This window comes from Moschus berezovskii, chromosome 5 (genome assembly GCF_049115385.1).
Source record: "Moschus berezovskii isolate FMDL1 chromosome 5, NW_MosBer_1.0, whole genome shotgun sequence".
In the NCBI taxonomy this organism is placed as follows: Eukaryota; Metazoa; Chordata; class Mammalia; order Artiodactyla; family Moschidae; genus Moschus; species Moschus berezovskii.
The window spans coordinates 67893832-67916854 of NC_142464.1; the positions used below are offsets into that span (position 1 = coordinate 67893832).

Genomic DNA, 23023 nt, shown 5'->3' on the forward strand with positions numbered 1-23023 from the left:
TGATGTCAGTTCATCAAGAGACTTGGTTTTGAGAATCTGCCAGAATTGCTTTAAATTCTACACTGTTGTTTATTAGCAGTAATGTTTGTTTATGTACCACTTCCAGATTAATTTCAGTATTATGTACTGTTTTGCATACTTCATGCATGTTATATCAATAAAATAGTTTATTTAAAAATTGTTTATTAGGAGCTGTGGCTTCTTTTCATCTCTTTACCTTTTATGTGTTGGAAATGTATTGGAGCCACAAGGAAACGTCAAAATAATCAAGACAACTAGAGGTTCCACTGTGTGTTTAGATGAGTTGGGAGAAGAAAGTATAGTAAAGCACCTTTCAGCTGTCCTCAGAAAAAATGTATAATGATAGCAGCATTCTTTAAGGTTTATATCCAAAAGCCTCAGCCTCTCTGGTTGTTTTGGTCATTAAAATTTAGAAACACGTTATTTTATTTTTAGAAATTACAGTTTCCATTCTTATTTTGAAAACAGGCCTGTGAAATAAATTTTATAAAACAGGGCTTGAAATCAAAGGGTTTTGAAATTAATATTTTTAGGGGAAGGGTATGTGTGCTACTTCTAGCCAGGAAATTTTCATTTAATTCTGAAGTTTATTCTCATTTTATAATAACATTGAGAGTTAGATGGTAAGTGACTTACCTGAATTAACATCACAAGTAAGTGGCAGAACTGGAAATTAACTCCTTTCTGTCTGAATTCAAAAGCTATGATTATTGTCTGTCATTTTGCTATTTTCTTTCTCCCTTATAGTTCTGAGTCTTAACATGGGATTTTAAGTTAGTGTGGGAAGTGGTCTTAGAGTTTTGGATTGTGAAATACTGGATGTTTGCATTAGAGTATGAATGTAATAAAGAATAATTGGCATGATATAAAAATTAAACTGTGAAAAATCTTCATCTTTAACTTTCCATAAAAACCGACTCTAGAACAGAGTACTTCTTTATAATGGGATTCATCATGGTGACATATTTTCTTGAGCTTTTGTAGTAAATTTTTGTGCATAAAGTTTTCTTTGCCTGAAGTGGAAAAAAAAAGACTCATTTTTCTCTGAGTTATAATTTGGGGGGAAATGAGGACAGAAATAAGGGCAGAGGTATGACAATTAATAATTCTTTAACATTTTACTGATCAGACAATTGGGGCAATTTGCAGGGCAACTTTTCTAATTTGTTACTGCTTTCTACCCTCCCCCAAACTTTAGTGTAAGAGTATCCTTTAGTATCCTGCGGTTTTTAGGTTATTTACATCTTTGGGGGAAGCAGATATTGTGGGGTGCTATAGAGAGCTTTGAAAGCATTCATGATTTGCAAGATCCATTTACTCTTTTGTTTTCCTTAGACATCTTAGGGGAGAAAAACAGATTCTGTAAGTTTCACTTTTGGCTTCTTAAATTGGTCAGTGAACATCTAATACCTCTGATTTTTATTTTAACATTCTTCATTCCTATGCTTACTCAACAAAGTATTTTACCATTACTAAAGTTGTACATTTCATCCTCTTCTGCAGATATCAAAGATGATAATGGAATGACTTTTTTTTTTTTTAGGGCATAGGAAGAAGTTCCCTATTATGCGTATTTATAATTAAGTCTGATTTGGGGGTAAAATTATCTTCAGAAAAATATGAAATACTTTAATCTCAAATGCAGAAATGGTTGTGAATCTAATTCTAGTTAAAATGCATAAAGATTTTTAATCCTATGTATATTCTTATTAAAAATAAGATAAAAGTCACATAAAATCTTTAAAATTTGGGTTTTAAAGTTATATTTTTTCTGTACTTAACATTTGATACTAAATTGTTTAGAAAAAGTAAAAATGATGGTGCCTTCTTTTGGGATGGGGGCAGTTAAGGACCTTAAAATAATAATTCTTATATTTTTCCATCCAGTAAGCAAGATTAAGAGGTATGTTCAAAAGCAAAAATTTTCTTTTGAAATCTTATGGGGCTCTCTTTTGTAAGAGTACATGTGTCACTTAGGTATAAAGTGTAAAGTACAAAGTAAGTTGTTGTTTAGTTGCTAAGTTGTAGCTGACTCTTTGCGACCCCAGGGGTTGTAGCCCATCAGGCTTTTCTGTCCATGAGATTTCCCAGGCAAGAATACTGGAATGGGTTGCTGTTTCCTTCACCAGGGACTCTTCCCGACCCAGGGATTGAACTTGAGTCTCCTGCTTGGCAGGTGAATTCTTTACCATATGGGAAGCCCCACAAAATAACTAAATGTAGATAAATATAAAAATCCTAACCAAAAAATGAAAACAAAACCTGTATTTTGAGGAATTATGGTTTTAAAAATTGAGAAAAGAAAAAAAATAAATAAAAATTGAGAAAAGGGGAGGATTGTTGTGTTACGTGAATAGACCAGTAAGATACTAGTGAAAGTTACAGAATCTACTTAAGTAGAGAGCCCATTTGCAAGCAAGTACCTGTGACCACTGAAGTGAATCCCACTGGTGGGTTTTCTGAATCACAATCATTATTTACTATGAGAATGGATTGTTAAAGATCATTGAGAGATTGAAGTGATAAGACTGATAATGACAGTACTTTGAGAAATGCACAAAATATAGTAGATGTAGATTAATATAAAAATCTGTTTTGAAAAGTAAGTAATTGCCACTGAAGTAAACTAAGCAGAAAAACAGATTGAGGAAGGCAGTGGAAGATTCTAGTGAGGCATTTAGTCTTCAGGAAATTGTGTGGAAAGGGATTAACTAGACACTTAGGGCTTTCATCATCCTGCTTGATGGTGTAATATTTTCAGTTAACCTACACAGCTAGAAATTTAAATGAGCGTGTATAGCCTAAATGAGTTATAATGACCCTGAATTTTCTGTTTGTCTCGATCCCATGTAGCCCAGGGTATCAAATGGCAGTGTTCATCTATATAGATGAATAGAATTATCACTTTGAATCTAATACACATGAATTTGGCAGGTATAAAATAAGTGTTAGCTAGTTTTCTCTAAACATTCCTATAATGAAGTCAACAGGACATTGTCCTATTATTCAAAATGGTGTAATGTCGTTAAAAACATTGCAGTTAAATTTTGTTAGTGTTTTTTTAAGTATTCTTCAGATTGGCTCAATACGTTCTTTAAAATCAAAGAATATTATTTTTACTAGAGTAGATAAGCTTATGAAAGAATGGGTTTCAAAAAATTTTTATAGGTACTACTTTTTTATAAAAATAGGTGTTTTCCTTGCTGATATAACTAACATTTATTTTCTGTTTATTTTTAAGACGAGCAAAAATCAAATTAAAGTAGATCTTGTAGATGAGAATTTTACAGAATTAAGAGGAGAAATAGCAGGACCTCCAGACACACCATATGAAGGCAAGTACTTTTTTCTGTATCAAAATATTGTGCGTATTAGAATTTATCTGAAACACTAAATCCGAATAATCTTAATCATTTATAAACTACATGGAAGGTAACTTCATTTGGCTTAAGGATATATACAGCAGTTTTTAAATAATAAATTTAGATACTTACCTAGACTGATTTTTCTTACTGAATTTTAGCTGACTTTTTTCTTTTCCCAAAACAGATTTAGTAGAGCTAAGCTAGAGGTTATATTATATTAGAATTTAACAGTGTAAAATTAAATTTACATCTAGCATGTTAAACATTTAACCTACATGAACTCTCAGTTACCCTTCATATGGTATCTGTAACAAACTTTGTCTTAAATTTCTGACTTATGTTTATTTTTTAAAGCAAAGTTCCTCTTCCCTATTTGTCATTTAGCATGTAATTCACTCATATGTCTTTATACAGGCTGTATTCCAAATATTTAATTTTCTTTATTCAGGAAAGCTTTAAGTGATCATTTCAAGACATATAGAAAAGAAAGGAGGCAGCTTTCCTGAACTCTGTTCACAAATTGTCTTTATACTTTAGACCATGGAATTGGGGTAGTAAGATACAGAAAGAAGCTTCGTAAGCTTTTTATTCACTCATTAGGCAGATCTTCAGTAGTGAATATTATTGTATTATATATTTGAGTTTATATGGCATAGCCAAGATTCTTGCATATTCTAGGCATTCACATACTCTATAGAAGTCATGTAATATTGTTTGTAGTAGTAGCATTTATTGAGTTCTTACCTATTAGAGGTTTATGTGTCTTTTCTCATTCAGTCCTTAAAGCATATCTTTTGAGGTAAGTACGGTTATCACTGTTTCATAGATGAAGAAACTTAAGCTCAGGAAAGTTAAGTAACTGTTTAAGACATCTAAGCTGCACAGCTGGAATTTGAGTCCCTAATAGCTTTTGACTCCAAAGCCTTTTTTTCTAATCTCTTTCTGCTCTTAAATAAATCAGGATTGATTGAATGTTGGAAGTGGTGGTGGTGTCTCTTTCGAGTGTAGTGGTTCTGTAATTCTGTAATGAATAATAACTTAAAGTTTTTCAGAAAAATTCAGCATCCTAGACTATTTTTCTGTTTCATTTGAATTTTTAAAGGCCCTAAAATATTCTTAGCACATTCTTCCAAATCTGAAATGATATGATTTTATTTTTTGTTTTATAGTTCATATGAGCCATTTCTAGACCTACTTAATTTTTTATAGTGCCTCCTATATGCCAGGCCTCATCTGGATTCTTTCATGAATGGCTATTCATGTAGTCCTTTTGACAGTTGTTAGATGGAGAAGAGATCTTGAGTTATCTTGCAAAAATCAAGTTCATCCTTAGTAGCAGATGTTACTTATGATATACTAGCTTCTTCTGTGGAGAAGGAAATGGCAACCCACTCCAGTGTTCTTGCCTGGAGAATCCCAGGGATGGTGAGCCTGGTGGGCTGCCGTCTGTGGAGTCGCACAGAGTCGGATGCGACTGAAGCGACTTAGTAGTAGCAGCAGCTTCTTCTGAGGAGAAGGCAATGGCACCCCACTCCAGTACTCTTGCCTGGAAAATCCCATGGACGGAGGAGCCTGGTAGGCTGCAGTCCATGGGGTCGCTAAGAGTCGGACATGACTGAACGACTTCACTTTCACTTTTCACTTTCATGCATTGGAGAAGGAAATGGCAACTCACTCCAGTGTTCTTGCCTGGAGAATCCCAGGGACAGGGGAGCCTGGTGGGCTTCCGTCTATGGGGTCACACAGAGTCGGACACGACTGAAGCGACTTAGCAGCAGCAGCAGCTTCTTCTGAAGGCATAAATTATAAATATTCTTGAATTACTTTTTTTAGGTTGTTTAGATGTGTTTTTAAAAGATAGTAGGGTAGTAGCATTATCACCGTGCAGCTCTTCCAGTAAATTGATATTTATAAACAAGAGAGCTCCTGAACTAGACAGAGAGTTTGTTACCTACTTAGCAACTCTTAATAAAAATACATAAAGTTTTTAAAAATTGGACAATACACACTTACTTGCAGGATGATTAAGTTATAACTATACCACATTCATTAGTTAGAAACAAGCTTGATCATTTTTAAGTGCTTATTTCTGCTGCTGCCACTGAGACATTAATGTTTGATAACATTAGTTTTAATATGCTTCCTGGATATGTATTTGAAGTAGATTAACTTAAATTGTATTCTCATAAAACTATTGACGAGAAGTTCATTTTGTTTAAGAAAAGCATCATTTGAGGGCATTAGCTTAGATACTTTTTTTGCAACATGAATGGAATAAAATATTTTGAAAATGTGTATCTCAGGGCTCTTGGTGGGCTGCTGTCTTTGGGGTTGCACAGAGTCGGACACGACTGAAGCGACTTTGCAGCAGCAGGGCTCTTGATAAATTTTGAGGGTTTTTTTTTTTAATCACAATAGCTAAGGCAAAAGTTTACATGGGAATGTTAAATTGTTAATAACCATCATTAAGAAATCAGGCAGCTATTTTATGTAGTGTAGAAAGTAATCAGATTGAGTTAAGATGACTGTGTTAGTGTATATGTTACCTCAGTTTTCTTCTTTTGACTTAATGGCTCAGTGGCAAAGGAACAATTTAGTTCTTGAGCCTTTCTCCCTAAGAGCTGTTTTAAATTTACGGAATCATTCTTGATGTTTAAAAAAAAAATCTCACTGCTACCCCAGCTTCCCTTTGGACTAAGTTAAATTTAAAGATTATAGATGTTTAATATTAAAAGCTATTCTTCAAGAAGTAAATATTTTATAGTGAAAGCTGTTATGATAGTAATGTAATTATTGAATATTATAAAGCTCTCTTGGTTGTGTTGTTCTGATATATATCAAATAATGTTGCGATTAATGCTGTATTGATTATATATTTAAGTTGTTAGATAATGCAAGACAGAGCATACTAACAGCATACGGAGTAGAAATAGGATTTGAGGGACTCTGGGGTCCAGCATTATTTCTATAGTATTTCAGGACTCTCATACTGCTCCTAAGAGATTGTTTTGGACATTCAAGAAGGAAAAACCTTATATGAAAGGTTATAGAGACAGTAATTTGAAATTTAATGGAAAAAAGTAAAGTTCATAGGAAGGGAAAAGACGACTGTACATATTATTCAGGCCAAATTTATTATACCTATATTTGAAGCTAACATTTATAACTCTGAACGTAAAGTTATCTCTGTATACACAAAAGTTTCCTGAGGTCCTCTTCTCTTACCTGTCTTTCTCTTTTGTTTCTTTTGACTTCTTTACTTCCTGTTTCACTGCTGTCACATGCTCTGTGCTTCAGGCATCTAGTTCTACTTGTATATCAGTCAGCCGGAGATTCTATTAAAAAGAATAAGCAAGAAAAGAAGAATTGGAACCAAAAAGGGTGAAGAACGTGGTACCACGTGAATTACTCTTTTCATTCTCAGATCCGCATCATTTATTGCTAACAGTGAAAGAAGTGAAGGATATACTGAGGATTGAGTGTATAGAATTTTGAAATTAGTAGTGTTCCTAGTGCACAGTTACTATTTGTATTTTATTACTTTTTATTATGGAAAATTTCAGATACATACAGAAGGCAAATAGTATAATGAAACTCCCATGTACTCATCAGCCAGCGTTAATAACTATCAGTTCATGGCCAGTCTTTGATCTAATCCATCGCTTGATTATTTTGAAGCAAATCCAAGGCATAGTTTTATATATAACTATTTCACTGGCACGGTTTGGTTTGTTGTATCTTGGAATGGTAAATATGTTAATGGAACATAAAATTTTAGAATTAGAAGTTTCTTTAGAGTTAGGTCTCAAATCCAGTCTGAAGTCCAGTGCAAGACTCCTCCCCCTGCCTTCAGAGTTTCCTGAGGGGCAGTTATCCTCCCTTTTAATATCTTGGTATGGAAAGCTAGATAAACTTTTCTTAAAAAATACCCTGTTCAGCTGCTAATTGCTCAAGATAACTTCATACCAGTATGTTGCCTACTGTGTATATATTACTGGTTAGAACGATCTCTTTGTAAAGTTTTGCATTTTATATACCTATTTAGAGGAAGAGAGTAGGTTTTTGTCTTTGTGCCTACCTCTTGTCTTATTGTTGAATTTTTTTTTTTAATTTTAACAAATATTGGCATTTTCTGTCCCAAATAAAAGTTTGAGACAGTTTCACATTTGAGAGAACCAGCTCGATACAGATTTTTTCAGTTTATGGCATAATCTGTGCATCTTTATTCTCTGTACCTTCTGTGCCTTTATACTTCCCTACCTTCTTTCCTTTTTTCTTTTCATTTTTTGTCTTATTTAGCAGCTTTTATCAGTGTGGACTAAAGGAAGCAAAAGCAGATAGATCCTGTACTCCGTAATTGTTCCAGTGAAGTCTTTGGCATTGGATTGTCTATAGGTTTAATGTGTTCATCCATCTCTAGACAGATTATTCACTGATAAGCTCATATCAGTTGTATAAAATGGGTATTTTGTGTGCTTTAAGTGACCTTTAAATTAAAAGCTAGTACTATTTTGTCTGTTTCCTTTTTGGGCTTCAACTTTAAAGTGAATCTGTTGTAATTGAATATAAAACAGTTTATGTTCTGAAAAGTTCTATCACTATATCTGGCTTCACATATTTGAGGCAAGCAACATTCTTAACTTTCTGTTTTCCCCATTTTTTAGGAGGAAGATATCAACTAGAGATTAAAATACCAGAAACATATCCATTTAATCCCCCTAAGGTATTGTAAGCTCATTTTTATTCATGAACTATATTTCTTGGTTCATTTAATTAATATATACTTTAGTGTTTATTAAAATTAACAGATTTTGTGTATGTGTGTTTGCTGTGTAAGTTTGGTGTGGACACGGTTTCAGGTAATGGCAAACGATTTGCTTCTGGAATTAGAATGAAAAGCAAGCTTACTTAGAAGCGGTTAGTAATGAATTTAGACAGGAACAAGATATATATCTGACAATGGCTTAAATTCTAAGTCTGGAAAAACTTGCAGTGTCCCAAATTTAGAGAATCTTATACAAATTTTTATTTGCCTCAAAGGAAAAATGTGTAGGGGATAGTGTATTCTGGATTTATTCAACATTTATTTGAATGCTTTGTGCCAGTGTAGCAATAAATAAAGCTTTTACTGTTCTTGCTGTCATGGAGCTCATATTCTAGTGGAACCAAAAAAATGAACAAATCACTGCAATTGTGATAAATGTTAAAAAAGAAAACAGGATTGTGTATAACAAGTGGAACTAACCTAAACTTATATTTTGACTGAACTGCTTCCTTTACGTCTTTACTTTTGCTATCATGACCATTTTAGTTTAGGCTTTCAGCTTTGTTACTTCCCTTGTTTTGCCTGTTACTTAATCACCATTTCATTTTTACCATTACTGTTCATTCTTTGTAGTGCTGTACTGTAAATCTTCCTAAAGTGAATTTTTGATCATGTTTCATTTCTTTTCTTTCCTTGTTAATAGTCTAAACTCCTTATAGCCATGGGCATTTAAAATCTCCTATAACGTGTCTCTGTGGTCTTTTCCATCCTAATCTTCTGCCACTTTCACCCACAAAATCGGTTTCATTTTCCAACCTAGATTATTTGCTGTTTGTATAATGCTTATTCTTTCACAGTTTCCTGTCATTTTCACTTGAATCATTATCCCTGTCATTGACAATGCTAGTTTTCTTTTGAGGTCTGGGTAAAGTATCACTTTCTCCATTAAGCTGTGCCTGTCAAAATGTTTCTCCCTTTACTCTCAATAGCATCTTATGTAACTTATATAGTACTAACACAGGTATAGTATGAATTAATGTATTGTATATTTTGGGGATATGTTCATTGGAGGGACTGATGCTAAAGCTGAAACTGCAATACTTTGGCCACCTCATGCGACTAGTTGACTCACTGGATAAGACTGATGCTGGGAAAGGTTGGGGGCGGGAGGAGAAGGGAACGACAGAGAATGAGATGGCTGGATGGCATCACTGACTCGATGGACATGAGTTTGGGTGAACTCCGGGAGTTGGTGATGGACAGGGAGGCCTGGCGTGCTGTGGTTCATGGGGTCGCAGAGAGTCAGACACGACTGAGCGACTGAACTGAACTGATCTTTCACTAGCTTTTGTGTTCCTGAGATCAAAAGACCATGTCTTAATACACCTTTGTATTTTCTGTGATTCCTAAAAGTACAGTGTCCCTTGAGCATATATTAGTCTTTCCAGAATTCATTCACTCGACCTACTGGTTGTCCTCTGTTTAAGAATAGGCAGGGCAATGGAGGTTGCAGCGTAAAGTTGTGTTATCTACCATTGTGAGGTGCCTGTTTCTCTGTTATTTATGTTCATCTATTTTCTGATAAACCTGATTGTTTTTTCTTAATTGTGGTAAGTAAACATAAAACTTATTACCTTAACCAATTGTAAGTGTACAGTTCAGTGGCATTAAGCAGATTCACTTTGTTTTGCATCTATCACTACCATCCATCTTCAGAACCTTTTTTCATCTACTAAATAATAACTTCCTGTTTCCTCATACTGGTAACCAGTTATGCTTATGAATTTTGGTCTACTCTAGGTACCTCATTTAAGTGGAATCACTCAATTTGTATCTTTTTATACCTTGTTTATTTCACTTAATGTCTTTAAGGCTCATCTATGTTATAATTTGTATTGGAACGTCTGTCTTTTTTAAGGCTTAATAGTAGTCCATAAACACTGCATTTTATTTATCCATTGATGGGCATTTTGGTTGTTTCTACCTTTCAAGCCTGGTTGATTTTTTTTTTCCCCTCCTGTTATAAAAGTAGTTTGTATTTGTTATAGAAATTTGAATGGTGATGTATTTCTTTAAAAGAACACCTTTTCAGTATGACCACTTAGAGGTGACCACTATTAAACTTTCATTTTATATCTGTGACATAATATTCATCCTCATTTTAGTTACCCTCTACTAGGTAATCTTGATTGTCAATATTATCATTAAAATAAAATAAGTAGTAGTCTCTTTGCTGCTGCTGCTAAGTCACTTCAGTCGTGTCCGACTCTTTGTGACCCCATAGACGGCCACCCACCAGGCTCCCCCGTCCCTGGGATTCTCCAGGCAAGAACACTGGAGTGGGTTGCCATTTCCTTCTCCAGTAGTCTCTTTAGTTTACATTAATTGTAGAATACTCTAAATTTAAGAAAAGATTTTAAAATGTTTTGAGATAAGGATGACCTCCAAGCCCAAAATATAATTTTTTTAATGGAAACGAGGGAAGAAAGAAAAAATCTCGAGAGACTGCTCTCAAACACTATATTTTTACTATTAAGTTAAAAAAAATAACCACTATATTTTTACTGTTAAGATGTCACTTGCATTGTGCTAAGAATTTTATATGCCTTCCTAAGACAGTCTTAATGAACGAGGGAACTGAGGGTTAGAGGTCAAATAGAAACTAGATTTGTAAGGCCCACTGTTCTCTACTTCCTTGATCCTAATGAGGAAGGAGTAAGGGCAGAATCTCTGAAACAGTGAACGTGGCTCTACCAAGAACAAGAATAATCACCCATAGTTCAGATCTTACAGCATTTGACAGACTTTTTGATCTTAGGCAAGTTGTCTGAGGTGTTTCCTCATTTGTAAAATCCTTTAGAAGGAGTAGTCCGTTTAAAAAATAGTATTTCAATAATTCTGTGAAACAGTAAATTTCTCAAATCAGGGTATATCTTTTAGTGGATGAGATAATTTAATTGGCCCAGTTTTTTTCTTTCTCATGGTATATAAAATAATGGTGTATTGAGTACTTGATGGTACCTGTGGTTCAGTAAAATACAATACTTAGAACAGCATGCTGTAAGTATTAGCCAGCATTATTTTTTACCGAAAAACATGGTTAGATGCAATGAAGTAGGTGGCAGTGTGCCTTAACCATATTCATGTTGTCAGGCTCTAGAGCCTCTTCTGTCTTTATCAAGGGGTGTGCTAACCTTTCCTTTCATACAACACATAGCAGTTCTAGATATCTACTCAACAGAAATGAAAATGTGTCCATACAACAACTTGTACACAAGTGTTCATACCAGCACTAATTCATGACTGTCAAAAAGTGGAAGCTCTGTAAATGTCCATCAACTTAATGGAAAAATTAAATGTGGTATATTTACCACATCTGTTTATAATGATGAGCGTGCTGATATGTGCTATAAGATAGATGAACTTTGAAAACATCATCCTAAATGAAAAAGCCAGGCATAAAAAGCCACACATTGTATAATGTCATTTACATGAACATTAGAAGAGGAAAATCATAGAGAAAAAAGGTAATTTGTTGGTTGCTTATGGCTGGAGGAGTATGAAGGAATGGGGAGTGACTACTGGTGGTTACATAATTCTTTTTGAGGTGTTGAAATGGCCAAAAATTATAGTTTGGTGGCGGTTGCACAACTCTGAATATACTTACCACCAAGAAGTTGTGCGCTTTAAATGAGGATGGATTATTGTCTCAATAAAAGTGTTTATTTCCCTCTGTTGTTTTCATTTAGTCGCTAAGTCATGTCTGACTCTTTGCAACCCCATGGACTGCAGCATGCCAGGCTTCCCTGTCCTTCACTATCTCCTGGAGTTTGGAGTTTGCTCAAACTCAAGTTAATTGAGTTGATGATGCCATCCAACCATCTCATCCTCTGCCGCCCTCTTCTCCTGCCCTCAATCCTTCTGAGCGTTAGGGTCTTTTCCATGAGTCAGTTCTTTGCATCAGGTGGCCAAATATTGGAGCTTCAGCTTCAGCATCAGTTCTTCAGATGCATATTCAGTGTTGTATTTCCTTTAGGATTAATGGGTTTGTTCTCCGTGCTGTCTAAGGGACTCTGAAGAGTCTTCACCACAATTCAAAAGCATTGATTCTTCGGCACTCAGCCTTCTTTATAGTCCAATTCTCACATCCATGCATGATTACTGGAAAAACCATAGCTTTGACTATATGGATATGGACTTTTATTGGTGAAGTATTGTCTCTACTTTTTGATATGCTGTCTAGGCTTGTCCTAGCTTTTCTTCCAAGGAGCAAGAATCTTTTAATTTCATGGCTGCAGTCAACGTCTGCAGTGATCTTGGAGCTCACAAAGATAAAATCTGCCACTGTTTCTCCCTTTTCCACATCTGTTTACATCAAATGATGGGACCAGATGCCATGATCTTAGTTTTTTGAATGCTGAGTTTTAAGCCAACTTTCTCACTGTCCTCTTTCACCCTCATTAAGATGCTCTTTAGTTCCTTTTTGCTTTCTGCCAGTAGAGTCTAATTATTTACATATCTCAGGTTGTTGACATTTCTCCTGGCAATCTTGATTCCAGCTTGATTCATCCAGTCCTGCATTTTGCATGATGTGCTTTGCATGAAAGTTAAATAAGCAGGGTGGCAATCTATAGCCTTGACAAACTCCTTTCCCAATTTTGAACCAGTCCATTGTTCTATGTTCGGTTCTCCTGCTGCTTGAGCTGCATACAGGTTTGTCGGGAGGCAGGTAAGGTGGTCTGATATTCCCATGTCTTTAAGAATTTTCCACAGGTTGTTGTGATCCACAAAGTCAAAGGCTTTAGCGTAGTCAGTGAAGCCGAGATAGGTGTTTTTCTGGAATTCCCTTTCTCTGATCCAACAGATGCTGGCAATTTGATCTCCAGTTACTCTGCCTTTTCTAAATCCAGCTTCTGCATCTGGAAGTTCTTGGTTCATGTACTGCTGAAGCCTAGCTTGAAGGATTTTGAGAAATACCTTGCTAGCATGTGAAAGGAGTGTAGTTGTACAGTAGTTTGAACATTCTTTGGCATTGCCTTTCTTTGGGATTGGAATGAAAAATCCATCTTTTCTAGTCCTGTGGCCATTGCTGAGTTTTCCAAATTTGCTGGTATATTGAGTGCGGCACTTGAACAGCATAATCTTTTTGCATTTGAAATAGTTCAGCTGGAATTTCATCACCTCCACTAGCTTTGTTCATAGTAATGCTTCCTAAGGCCCAATTGACCTCACACTCCAGGATGTCTGGCTATAGAGGAGTTACCACACCATAGTATTTATCTAGATCATAAAGACCTTTTTTGTTTAGTTCTTCTGTGTATTCTTGCCACCTTTTTTAAATCTCTTCTGCTTGTTAGATCCTTGTCATTTTTGCCCTTTATTGTGCCTATCTTTGCATGAAATGTTCCCTTGGTATCTCTCATTTTCTTGAAGGGATCTCTAGTCTTTCCCATTCTGTTATTTCATATATTTCTTTGCATTATTCAGTTAAGAATCTCTTTTTGCCATTCTCTGGAACTCTGCATTCAGTTGAGTATGTCTTTCTCTTTCTCCTTTGCCTTTCACTTCTCTTCTTTTCTCAGCTATTTGTAAGGCCTCCTCAGACAACTGTTTTGTGTTCTTGCCTTTCTTTTTCTTTGGGATGGTTTTAGCCACTGCCTCCTGTGCAGTATTACAAACCTCTGTCCATAGTTCTTCAGGAGCTTTGTCTACAGATCTAATTCCTTGAATCTATTTGTCACTTCCAGTATGTAATCATAAGAGATTTGATTTAGATCATACCTGAATGGCCTAGTGGTTTTCCCTATGTTCTTCAATTTAAATCTGAATTTTGCAATAAGGAGCTCATGATCTGAGCCACATTCAGCTCCAGGGATTGTTTTTGCTGTGTAGAGCTTCTCCATCTTTGACTGCAAAGAGTATAATCAGTCTGATTTCGGTATTGAGCATCTGGTGATGTCCATGTATAGTGTATAAATATAAATCCTGAGTGATGTCATAGTCCTAGCTCTGTTTTAGGCACTTGATACATTATTTCATTTAATCTTTGAAATCACTATTTTAACCCTGCCTCTTTCCACCATTTTTTAGAAAAATAGACTAAAAACATAAGAACTGAGGTCTGTCTGATATTTTTGCTACTGTTGATAGCTCATGTTGCTTTTCAGGCCACTGCTGTCTTAATTCCAGTCTTACCTCCATATTGAGATAGCGTCAAGATTTGGAAAAGTCTTCCTTCAGTCAGCCCAAATTTGCTTTCCTTTGGCTTCAACCAGTTAGTTGTAGTTGGAATTTAGTATCATTTTAAATACGGTCCTCCTCTAATTTATGGTATTAAGCTTTTGCAGTAAATGCTAATTAATGTATGAGAAATACGTTTTGGATATTTCCTATATTAAATTTGAATTTTTACTGCTTGGTAAATATAATGGAAAGAGTGGGGAATAATTGTGTAAATTTCTTGCATAATTATGTTCACATTTGTTTAATATGTAGCCTCAGGTTTCATTTTTTTTGATAATCCTCTTACGTGTCTTGGATGCTTGCCAGACTGTTCAGAAGTCTTTTTTTAATTATTTTTGGTTGTGCTGAGTCTTTGTTACTTTGCAAGGCCTTTCTCTAGTTGGTGAGAGGGGGCTTCTCACTGTGGTGGCTTCTCTTGTGGAGCTCAGGCTTCAGTAGTTGTGGCACACAAGCTCAGTAGTTTTAGCGTGTGGCACTTGGTAGCTGCTGCTTGTGGGCTTATTTGCTCCAGGCATGTGGAATCTTCCTGCACCAGGGATCGAACCTGTGTCCACTGCATTAGTAGGTAGATTCTTATCCTCTGTGCCACCAAGGAAGCCCCTCAGATTTAATTTTAAACTTTATGAGGTTAAAGTATTGAAGTTTAACTGTTAAATTCTCACTGCTGTGCAGCTAAAATTGTACGAGATTGAAAGCTTACATTGATTTATTTTAACATGGTCACAGAGAATTTTCTGCTCATTTTTTTGCAATAAACTATTGACCTCAAGAGCAGAAGGTTTACTTCTGGACAGAGAAGATCTATCTTTGAGTCAGCTGAATATAGTGTAGAAAGAATTTGATTCAATGCATACTTAAAAGTAAATTGTAATATATACTCTATTAATGACAAATTCATTAAATTAGGAAAACTAGCTCAGTGATTTGTCCAACTGATTATTGGAGATTAGATTGTGAATTTTTTTCTTTTCCCTTGGTGTTACAGATATACTCTTATATGTGAAATTGAGTATAAATACCAATGGTAATAACCTTTAGTGAGTCTTCTCTTCTGCATATGCATATTTAAAATAGCATTTTCTTTTGTACAAGTTAGTTAAAGCAGGCTTAATATTGTAACTTCCACGAGTTCCAAGCTTGAAACTGGAAATTCCTGATGGAAATAGAGTTCATATCTACCATGAGGTAGAAGGTGAAATTTTTGTTGAAATAAAGAATGTAAAAATATAGGATACTTCCTGTAGGAGGAGATAAGATTTACTGATGATGGTGCACCATATATAGAGAATGAAGAATAGTCCCCTCCTTCATTTCAGTCTGGTCACATTATGTACATGGTATTAAGATTTTTGTTTCTAAATTCTTTAAGAGCTCCTCAGAATTAATGATTGTTGTCAAGTTACCCAGATGGTGCTATTATTGGTTTCATTTGTGAAAATAAGGAAGCTTGACTTGTTACTTGTGTAAGTATTTTAGTACTATTTGTTTCTGTTGTTGTTCAGTCGCTCAGTCGTGTCAGACTCTTTGTAGCCCCATGGACTGTAACATGTCAGGCTTCCCTGTCCTTCACTATCTCCTGGAGTTTGCTCAAACTCATGTCCATTGAGTTGGTGATGCCATCCAACCATCTCATCCTCTGTCGCCCTCTGCTCCTCCTGCCCTCAATCTTTCCCAGCATCAGGCTTTTCGCATCAGGTGGCCAAAGTATTGGAGCTTCAGCTTCAGCATCAGTTCTTTCAATGAATATTCAGGACTAATTTCCTTTAGGATTGACTGGTTTGATCTCCTTGCTGTCCATGGCACTCTTGAAAGTCTTCTCTAGCACCACAGTTCAAAGCCATTAATCAGTTCTTCAGCACTTAGCTTTCAGCACGTGGTCTAACTCTCACGTTCCTACATGACTACTGGAAAAGCCATAGCTTTGATTTTATGGATCTTTGTCGGCAAAATAATGTCTTTGCTTTTTAATACGCTGTCTAGGTTGGTCATAGCTTTTCTTCCAAGAAACAGGAGTCTTTTAATTTTGTGGCTGCAGACACAGGGAGCTCTCTCTGTAAAGACCTAGAGGCGTAGGGTGCAGTGGGAGGGAGGGTGAGTCAAGAGGGAGAAGATAAGTGTATAGTTCTGGCTGATTCACGTTGTTGTACAGCAGAAATCAACACAGCATTGTAAATCAATTATCCTCCAATTAAAAACAAGAAGTTTGGAAGACCACACAAAGAACTACTTACAGGACAGTTATATCTGTACTAGTAGATAATGGAGTAAGTAACTTTGAAAATTATTCTCTTTATTATTATCTCCAAATTCAGAGTTACTTGTTCCTAATTGTAGATTGTAGTACAAAGAAAGTTTAATAATTTCACATATTAATAATAATATGCATTTTAGTTTTCATGTAGAGTCTACTGAGAATCATATACTGAAGATTCTTTAAAAAGCAATATACAGTTCACACATCCTTAGATCATCAGCCTAAATCATAAACCTTTTGACAACTTCAGTAGTAGATGTTTAAAATTCTGTTTTCCTTGGGATTTCCCTGGTGGTCCAGTGCTTAAGACTCTGAGCTCCCACTGCATGGGGCACAGGTTTGTTCCCTGGTAGGGGAACTAAGATCCTGCATGCCTTGTGGGTGTGGCCAAAAAGAAGAAGAAATTTTCTTTTTTTTCTAATCTTGTTGAAAACATTGAAAGTCAAAGTACTTTGCTATCCTTGTGTCACTGAAATTGTGTTTTATTGTTATATCATTATAAAGCTTTGAACTCAAATGGTAAAAATTGCGATGTGAACATCATCATGGTTATATCCGTTTCCAAGAAATGTTTTTTGTACATGAGCCCTATATGCCTGTCTTATTTGATCTTCACTGTATTTGAGAAGGATAATGTTTAGCTTTTTAATAACAAGTTTGTCATAATGTTAATTGTATATTTATTCAGTGTGAGGCACTTCAGATGCTTGGAGTGCTCTACTAAGCAAATAGACACCATGCATTTTAGGGAAGACTAGGCAAATGTGGGAGAGATTATAGAAGTATGATCAGTACTGTGACATAGAAAAGTGCAGGGTGCTACGGGATCAGGTCAGGGAGAGTGGTTATGGAAGTTAAAACTTGGAGAATCAGTATGAGTTAGCCAGAAGAGGATATTAAGGTGTGTTATTGGAAGAAATGTATGAAGGCCCTGAGGCAAATAGGACTTGTTGAGCACATGCTTTGTATGTGGGGTGATAGTGAGGTTTGAGAGTTAGGCTAGAGCCAGTTTAAGAGTGTGAGCTTACATAAAGGAAATGAGAAGTCCTTAAGGGGCCTTAAGTGAGTAGTGTCATGAATCTGGTTTGTTTTAAAGAGCTCTCTGGTTTTATTGTAGAAAATGGATTAGAGGGAACAAAACTGAAAACAGTAAAGTCAGTAAACTGTTGAATAAGCCAGGAGCATAATGATAGTCTCCTTTAAGGAAATGGTGTTCTGTGGATGGAAAGAAGTAGGTATCAGTGAAAGCAGTAAGTGTAATTTTTTAATAATTCTAGAATAACTAGGAGTGGAAAGTCTCCATTAGTTTTAGGTATTTTGAAGTCATTGGTGACTTAAAGTGCTTTTTCAAATGGTACATATGTCAGTGGGTATGTGGGGAATTAGGGACAGATAGCATAGACAAGGAGAAGGAAATGGCAACCCACTTCAGTGTTCTTGCCTGGAGAATCCCAGGGACGAGGGAGCTGCCGTCTGTGGGGTCGCACAGAGTCAGACACGACTTAGCAGCAGCAGCATAGACAAGGAGAAGGAAATGGCAACCCACTCCAGTATTCTTGCCTGGAGAATCGCAGGGACAGAGGAGCCTGGTGGGCTGCTGTCTATGGGGTCGTACAGAGTTGGACACGACTGAAGTGACTTAGCAGCATCAGCAGCATAGACAAATCACGAGAAATAGAAGCATAAATATTTTAGCTACTTTCCATAAATAGCTTAGATTTGGAGCATACATTGATTAATTGTTGTATGGTACTTTTAGTTTGGCTTATCGTAATCTATTAAGTGTTAAAGAATTTTGACTTAGGTGACTATCATATATATGTCAAATAAAAGCCTCCTTCGTCTTCTCCTATTCCTCCTCCAGAAGCTCATAAGTAAGAGCTGATGAACTCGATTTCATTTCAGAGTTAGCATTTTCACTTGTTGATTTCTTGCTGTTTCATGCTAAGACAAACAGGTACGTTTAGAATCTGAGATTAGATACTGTGAGTTTGTATTTTCTATTGCTAACTAGTTATTTTATATTGGGTAAATTTCTCAGACTTTAAGCCTCAGTGCCTGGCAAATAATACTAGACCTTTTAAGTATTAATTTTTCTAAAGTATTTGAGAAAAAAAATGCTTCAGAAAAATCAGAAGCAATCTTGCAATCACTTACTACATCTGTTTTCACATATTGATTTTGCTTTTTCCTTCATACCTATTCTACACCCTTTGTCACACTAAAAAATCGTCATTTGCTATCTATATTGACTTTATGTACTACCTCATGCGACGAGTTGACTCACTGGAAAAGACTCTGATGCTGGGAAAGGTTGGGGGCGGAAGGAGAAGGGGACGACCGAGAATGAGATGGCTGGATGGCATCACCGACTCTGTGGACGTGAGTTTGAGTGAACTCCGGGAGTTGGTGATGGACAGGGAGGCCTGGCGTGCTGTGATTCATGGGGTCGCGGAGAGTCGGACACGACTGGGCGACTGAACTGAACTGAACTAAAATAGATCTTAATTCATGTTAAATTTCTCATAACATCTAACACTATGCTAGGTAAGTTATAAACACCTTAGTTATAGTTAGTTGGTGGGTTTCTTTGAGCATGTATTAAAAGGAAGTACGTCATTGGCAGCATTCAACTTACTGACTGCTTTGTCTTCTACATCCTTCCCTTGATGTAATGATGTAATGTTAAGTAATGTTAAGTATGGGCTTTTTAAAAAAAAAACAACTTGAGGATTTCTTTTTTTTTGAAGTTTTACTTAAATTATATGTTGGTTTGTTTTTTTTTCCTGTTACTTAAAATGTGCTTTATATTCTAGGTCCGGTTTATCACTAAAATATGGCATCCTAATATTAGTTCCGTCACAGGGGCTATTTGTTTGGATATCCTGAAAGATCAATGGTAAGAGATTTTGAATTCATGTTCAAGCCTCATATGATTGTAAGTCTGTTAGAGTGTTAAATATGTACTTGGCCTCAAAACATAAGCATATTATACTTTCTCTTATTTGGGAAGTAATTTTAAAACTTGATGAAATCTCTCAAGTACATTAGAGAAAATATGTTATAATTGAAATTGGACTCTATATTTAAATAGTGATTTATTAGGAAACGTCAGATGCTAACTTTACATCTTAAAAAGTCTTGGATTTTGTTTGTTGTTTTGGTAATTTTCATTTTTTGCTATCTTTGGAAGATTTTTATGAAAGACAAAATTGAAGTATTGAAGTGTAATCAGTTCTGACTTGGGTGGAGTATAGGCACCAAAATGTTAGAAGTTGTGCTAATTGAACACGATTAAGGTTCTAAGATTCTATGAAGTACCGCCTTTATAGGTGGTGTCTTCATTTGTACAGTGCTTTCACATATTTTGTCTGATTTCTTAGCAGCATAGTTTTTAACCATTAGGTTAAAATTGTGGCTCTGCCATTTACTTATTTGTGTGGTCTTGAGTAAATTACCTGGTCTTTATGCCTTTATTTCCTTATCTGAAAAAAATGAGGTTAATACCTATTTCATAGGGCTATTGAGAAGCTTAAATGAGTTGTATTTCTCTTAGAGTAAAGCCTGGGAATACAGATTAAAAAATTCAGACAAGAGAAAAAAGTCATTGGAGTGGAAGAAAGCAAGTTATGTGTTTGATTTGTCAAGAAAGGGAAAGAATGGAAGCTGAATAAGATAAAACAAGAATGACAACATTTAGCATATGGGTCAGTTGGTATATTTAGAAACTGGATGAACAGACAAGAGTTGCTGGTTTTGTTTTTCCATTCTGATAGCACATCTGAGTAAAGCCTCTTACTCAGTAGATCATCTCTGGAGATCCAGTTCCTTGATCTGTGTTCCATACTCTTAAACATTGAACATTATGGAATAGACCTAACTATTTTCTGTGATTCTTTTGATTTGTGACTTTATAATTTGTTGAGTTTCTATGCCTCCATGGTTTTATCTTTAAAGTCATCTCAAAGGTCCCTTGTAGCTCTTATTGTTCAGTGATATTAATGAAAATTTGCAGTGTTAGAGACATTGTCCTTTTTTTCAGTTGGTTGCCAGGACATCGTTTCTTCTGCTCTCCCCTTCCTTTTCCCACTCCCAGACTTAACTAGTTCCTCCCTGATCTGCTAAGCTTTTGCACATGAGAATACCTCAGGGCTAAGTCATGGCCTCTGCTGCTTTCCATCTATACTCAACTTTCTTGGTGAGCTCATCTGATTTCATAACTTCAACGTTTATATACTAGCAACTCACAAATTTATCTTTTCTGAACTCCAGGCATAACACCTATATGACTATGTAATAGACATCTCAAATTTAAAATATGTTGAAACTGAACTGTTGATAATATTTCCCCAACCCAAAACTTATTTTTGCTCCATCTTAAGTTTTGGCAGCTACATCCTTACAGTTTCTAAGGCCAGACCTCACCATGATGCTTCTTTCTTTCTTTGGTACTCTTATACTCCATCTGCAAATCCTGTTATTGAAACCAACAGCGTTTTATTAGTAGTCTGTTACTACTACCTTGGTCCAGGTTGCATTGCCTCTTGCCTGGATGATTGCGGTAGCCTGTCCCTCTGCTTTTAACTTCAGTCAGGCTATTCTTAGCAGGCAGAATGAAACCTCTGCCTCTTTGAAAATAAAACTCCACACTAAAATTTTTCACTGTCTTCTCTTTTTGCTGAGTTAGCCATCAGTACTACCACTTCCTATAAATAGTTGAAAGATTATGATGTATATAGAGACAGAAAACTTGAATTTTTATATCAGAACACTTTTGTCAGCTATTCTCATTTTCTAAGGCAGGTCAAATAGCTGAATTTGGTCTTTTTTCATATCTATATCATTCAAATAATAAAAGGTATCAGAGATATCAGATAATATAGGTGAGATTGGATATCCATGGGTTTATTGGCCTTCCCCCTGTCCCACCAGCTTTGTTGAGGTAATAGACCTTCTGTGTATTTGTAAATGTCAAGTTTTAGGCTAATTTGAAATAGTTATGTTAGAAAGCACTTTGTTACTCTAAATCTTTTATTTGTACATGTAGGTGGTGATTTACCTTTAATATTTGATGAATTATATGTTAGTATAGTTTATTTCTTAACTTCATAACATAACCCTACATGCAAACTGTTTTCTTAATGTTTTTGACACCTCTTATGACTAAAGACGGAGAAGGCAATGGCACCCCACTCCAGTACTCTTGCCTGGAGAATCCCATGGATGGAGGAGCCTGGTAGGCTGCAGTCCATGGGGTCGCTGAGAGTCAGACATGACAGAGCGACTTCACTTTCACTTTTCACTTTTCACTTTCATGCATTGGAGAAGGAAATGGCAACCCACTCCAGTGTTCTTGCCTGGAGAATCCCAGGGACGGGGGAGCCTGGTGGGCTGCCATCTGTGGGGTTGCACAGAGTCGGGCACGACTGAAGCAACTTAGCAGCAGCAGCAGCTTGACTAAAGGTGTCTATTTACCTGGGGAAGAAAGTGATAACACGTAAAAATAGCACTCATTGATAGTACTCTTTCAAAAGACATGAACAGGCAGAGAATATTTGGATGGTTGATAAGTTGTACTCAGCAACGTTATTCATCAGGGAAGTGCAAATTAAAATCATAGATACCACTGTAGTGGTGGTGGTTTAGTCACTAAGTCACATCTGACTCTTCGCAACCCCATGGACTATAGCCCACCTGGCTTCTCTGTCTATGGGATTTTCCAGGCAAGAGTACTGGAGTGAATTGCCATTTCCTTCTCCAGAGGAACTTCCAGACCCAGGGATCGAACCAGGTCTCCTGTGCTGCAGACGATCTCCTGCATTGCAGGTAGATTCTTGATGGTCTGAGCCACCAAGGAAGCCCATGATACCACTACACACTTGTAAGTGATTCTCATGTGTTGCTGGTAATAATGTGGTTCAGCCACTCAACCAGCTGTACCTGCCAAAGCATATACCTTCAATATGGCATAACAGTTCTACTCCTCAGTATTATATGCAAGAGAAATCTGAGAGAAATGAGTGCATATGTCCACCAGAAGATGTACAAGAATATTCATAGCAGATTTATTCAAACTGCAAGTAACCCAAATGTCTATAAGCAAGAGAATGGCTATATAATGGTTTAATCATACACTGAAACACTACATAGCAGTAAGAAAAAAAAAGGCATGTTCATGTTGACACAATAACGTGAATGATTCTCATAGACATGTTCAGTGACAAAAGCTAGACGCAAAGAAGTACATACTGTATTATTTCATTTTATGAAATTAAAGATGAGTCAAAGCTAATTTTGGGTGATGAAAACTATGATAGCGGTGGGGATAGGTAAGGGTCGTGAATAAGAGGGGCAAGAGGTGCTGAAAGTACTCTA

At 36.0% G+C, this 23023-nt stretch overlaps 1 protein-coding gene and 1 non-coding gene across 5 annotated transcripts in view; one reads left to right on the top strand and one right to left on the bottom strand.

The window, feature by feature from the left end:
* The window catches only part of UBE2K (ubiquitin conjugating enzyme E2 K), a 75555-nt gene that overhangs the window by 41053 nt on the left and 11479 nt on the right, over positions 1-23023 (top strand). For 2 of the 4 annotated variants that reach the window (XM_088836289.1, XM_055435241.2), the window contains 3 exons: positions 3263-3356; positions 8051-8109; positions 19465-19547. In XM_088836289.1, the coding sequence (XP_088692415.1) occupies positions 3263-3356; positions 8051-8109; positions 19465-19547 (236 nt within the window). The remainder of the gene's footprint in view (positions 1-3262; positions 3357-8050; positions 8110-19464; positions 19548-23023) is intronic. The other 2 variants (XM_088836291.1, XM_088836290.1) reach the window with 2 other exon arrangements.
* LOC129562233 (U6atac minor spliceosomal RNA) lies at positions 11240-11364 on the bottom strand. Its single transcript, XR_008687152.1, has one exon. It is a non-coding gene; the product is annotated as a U6atac minor spliceosomal RNA (small nuclear RNA).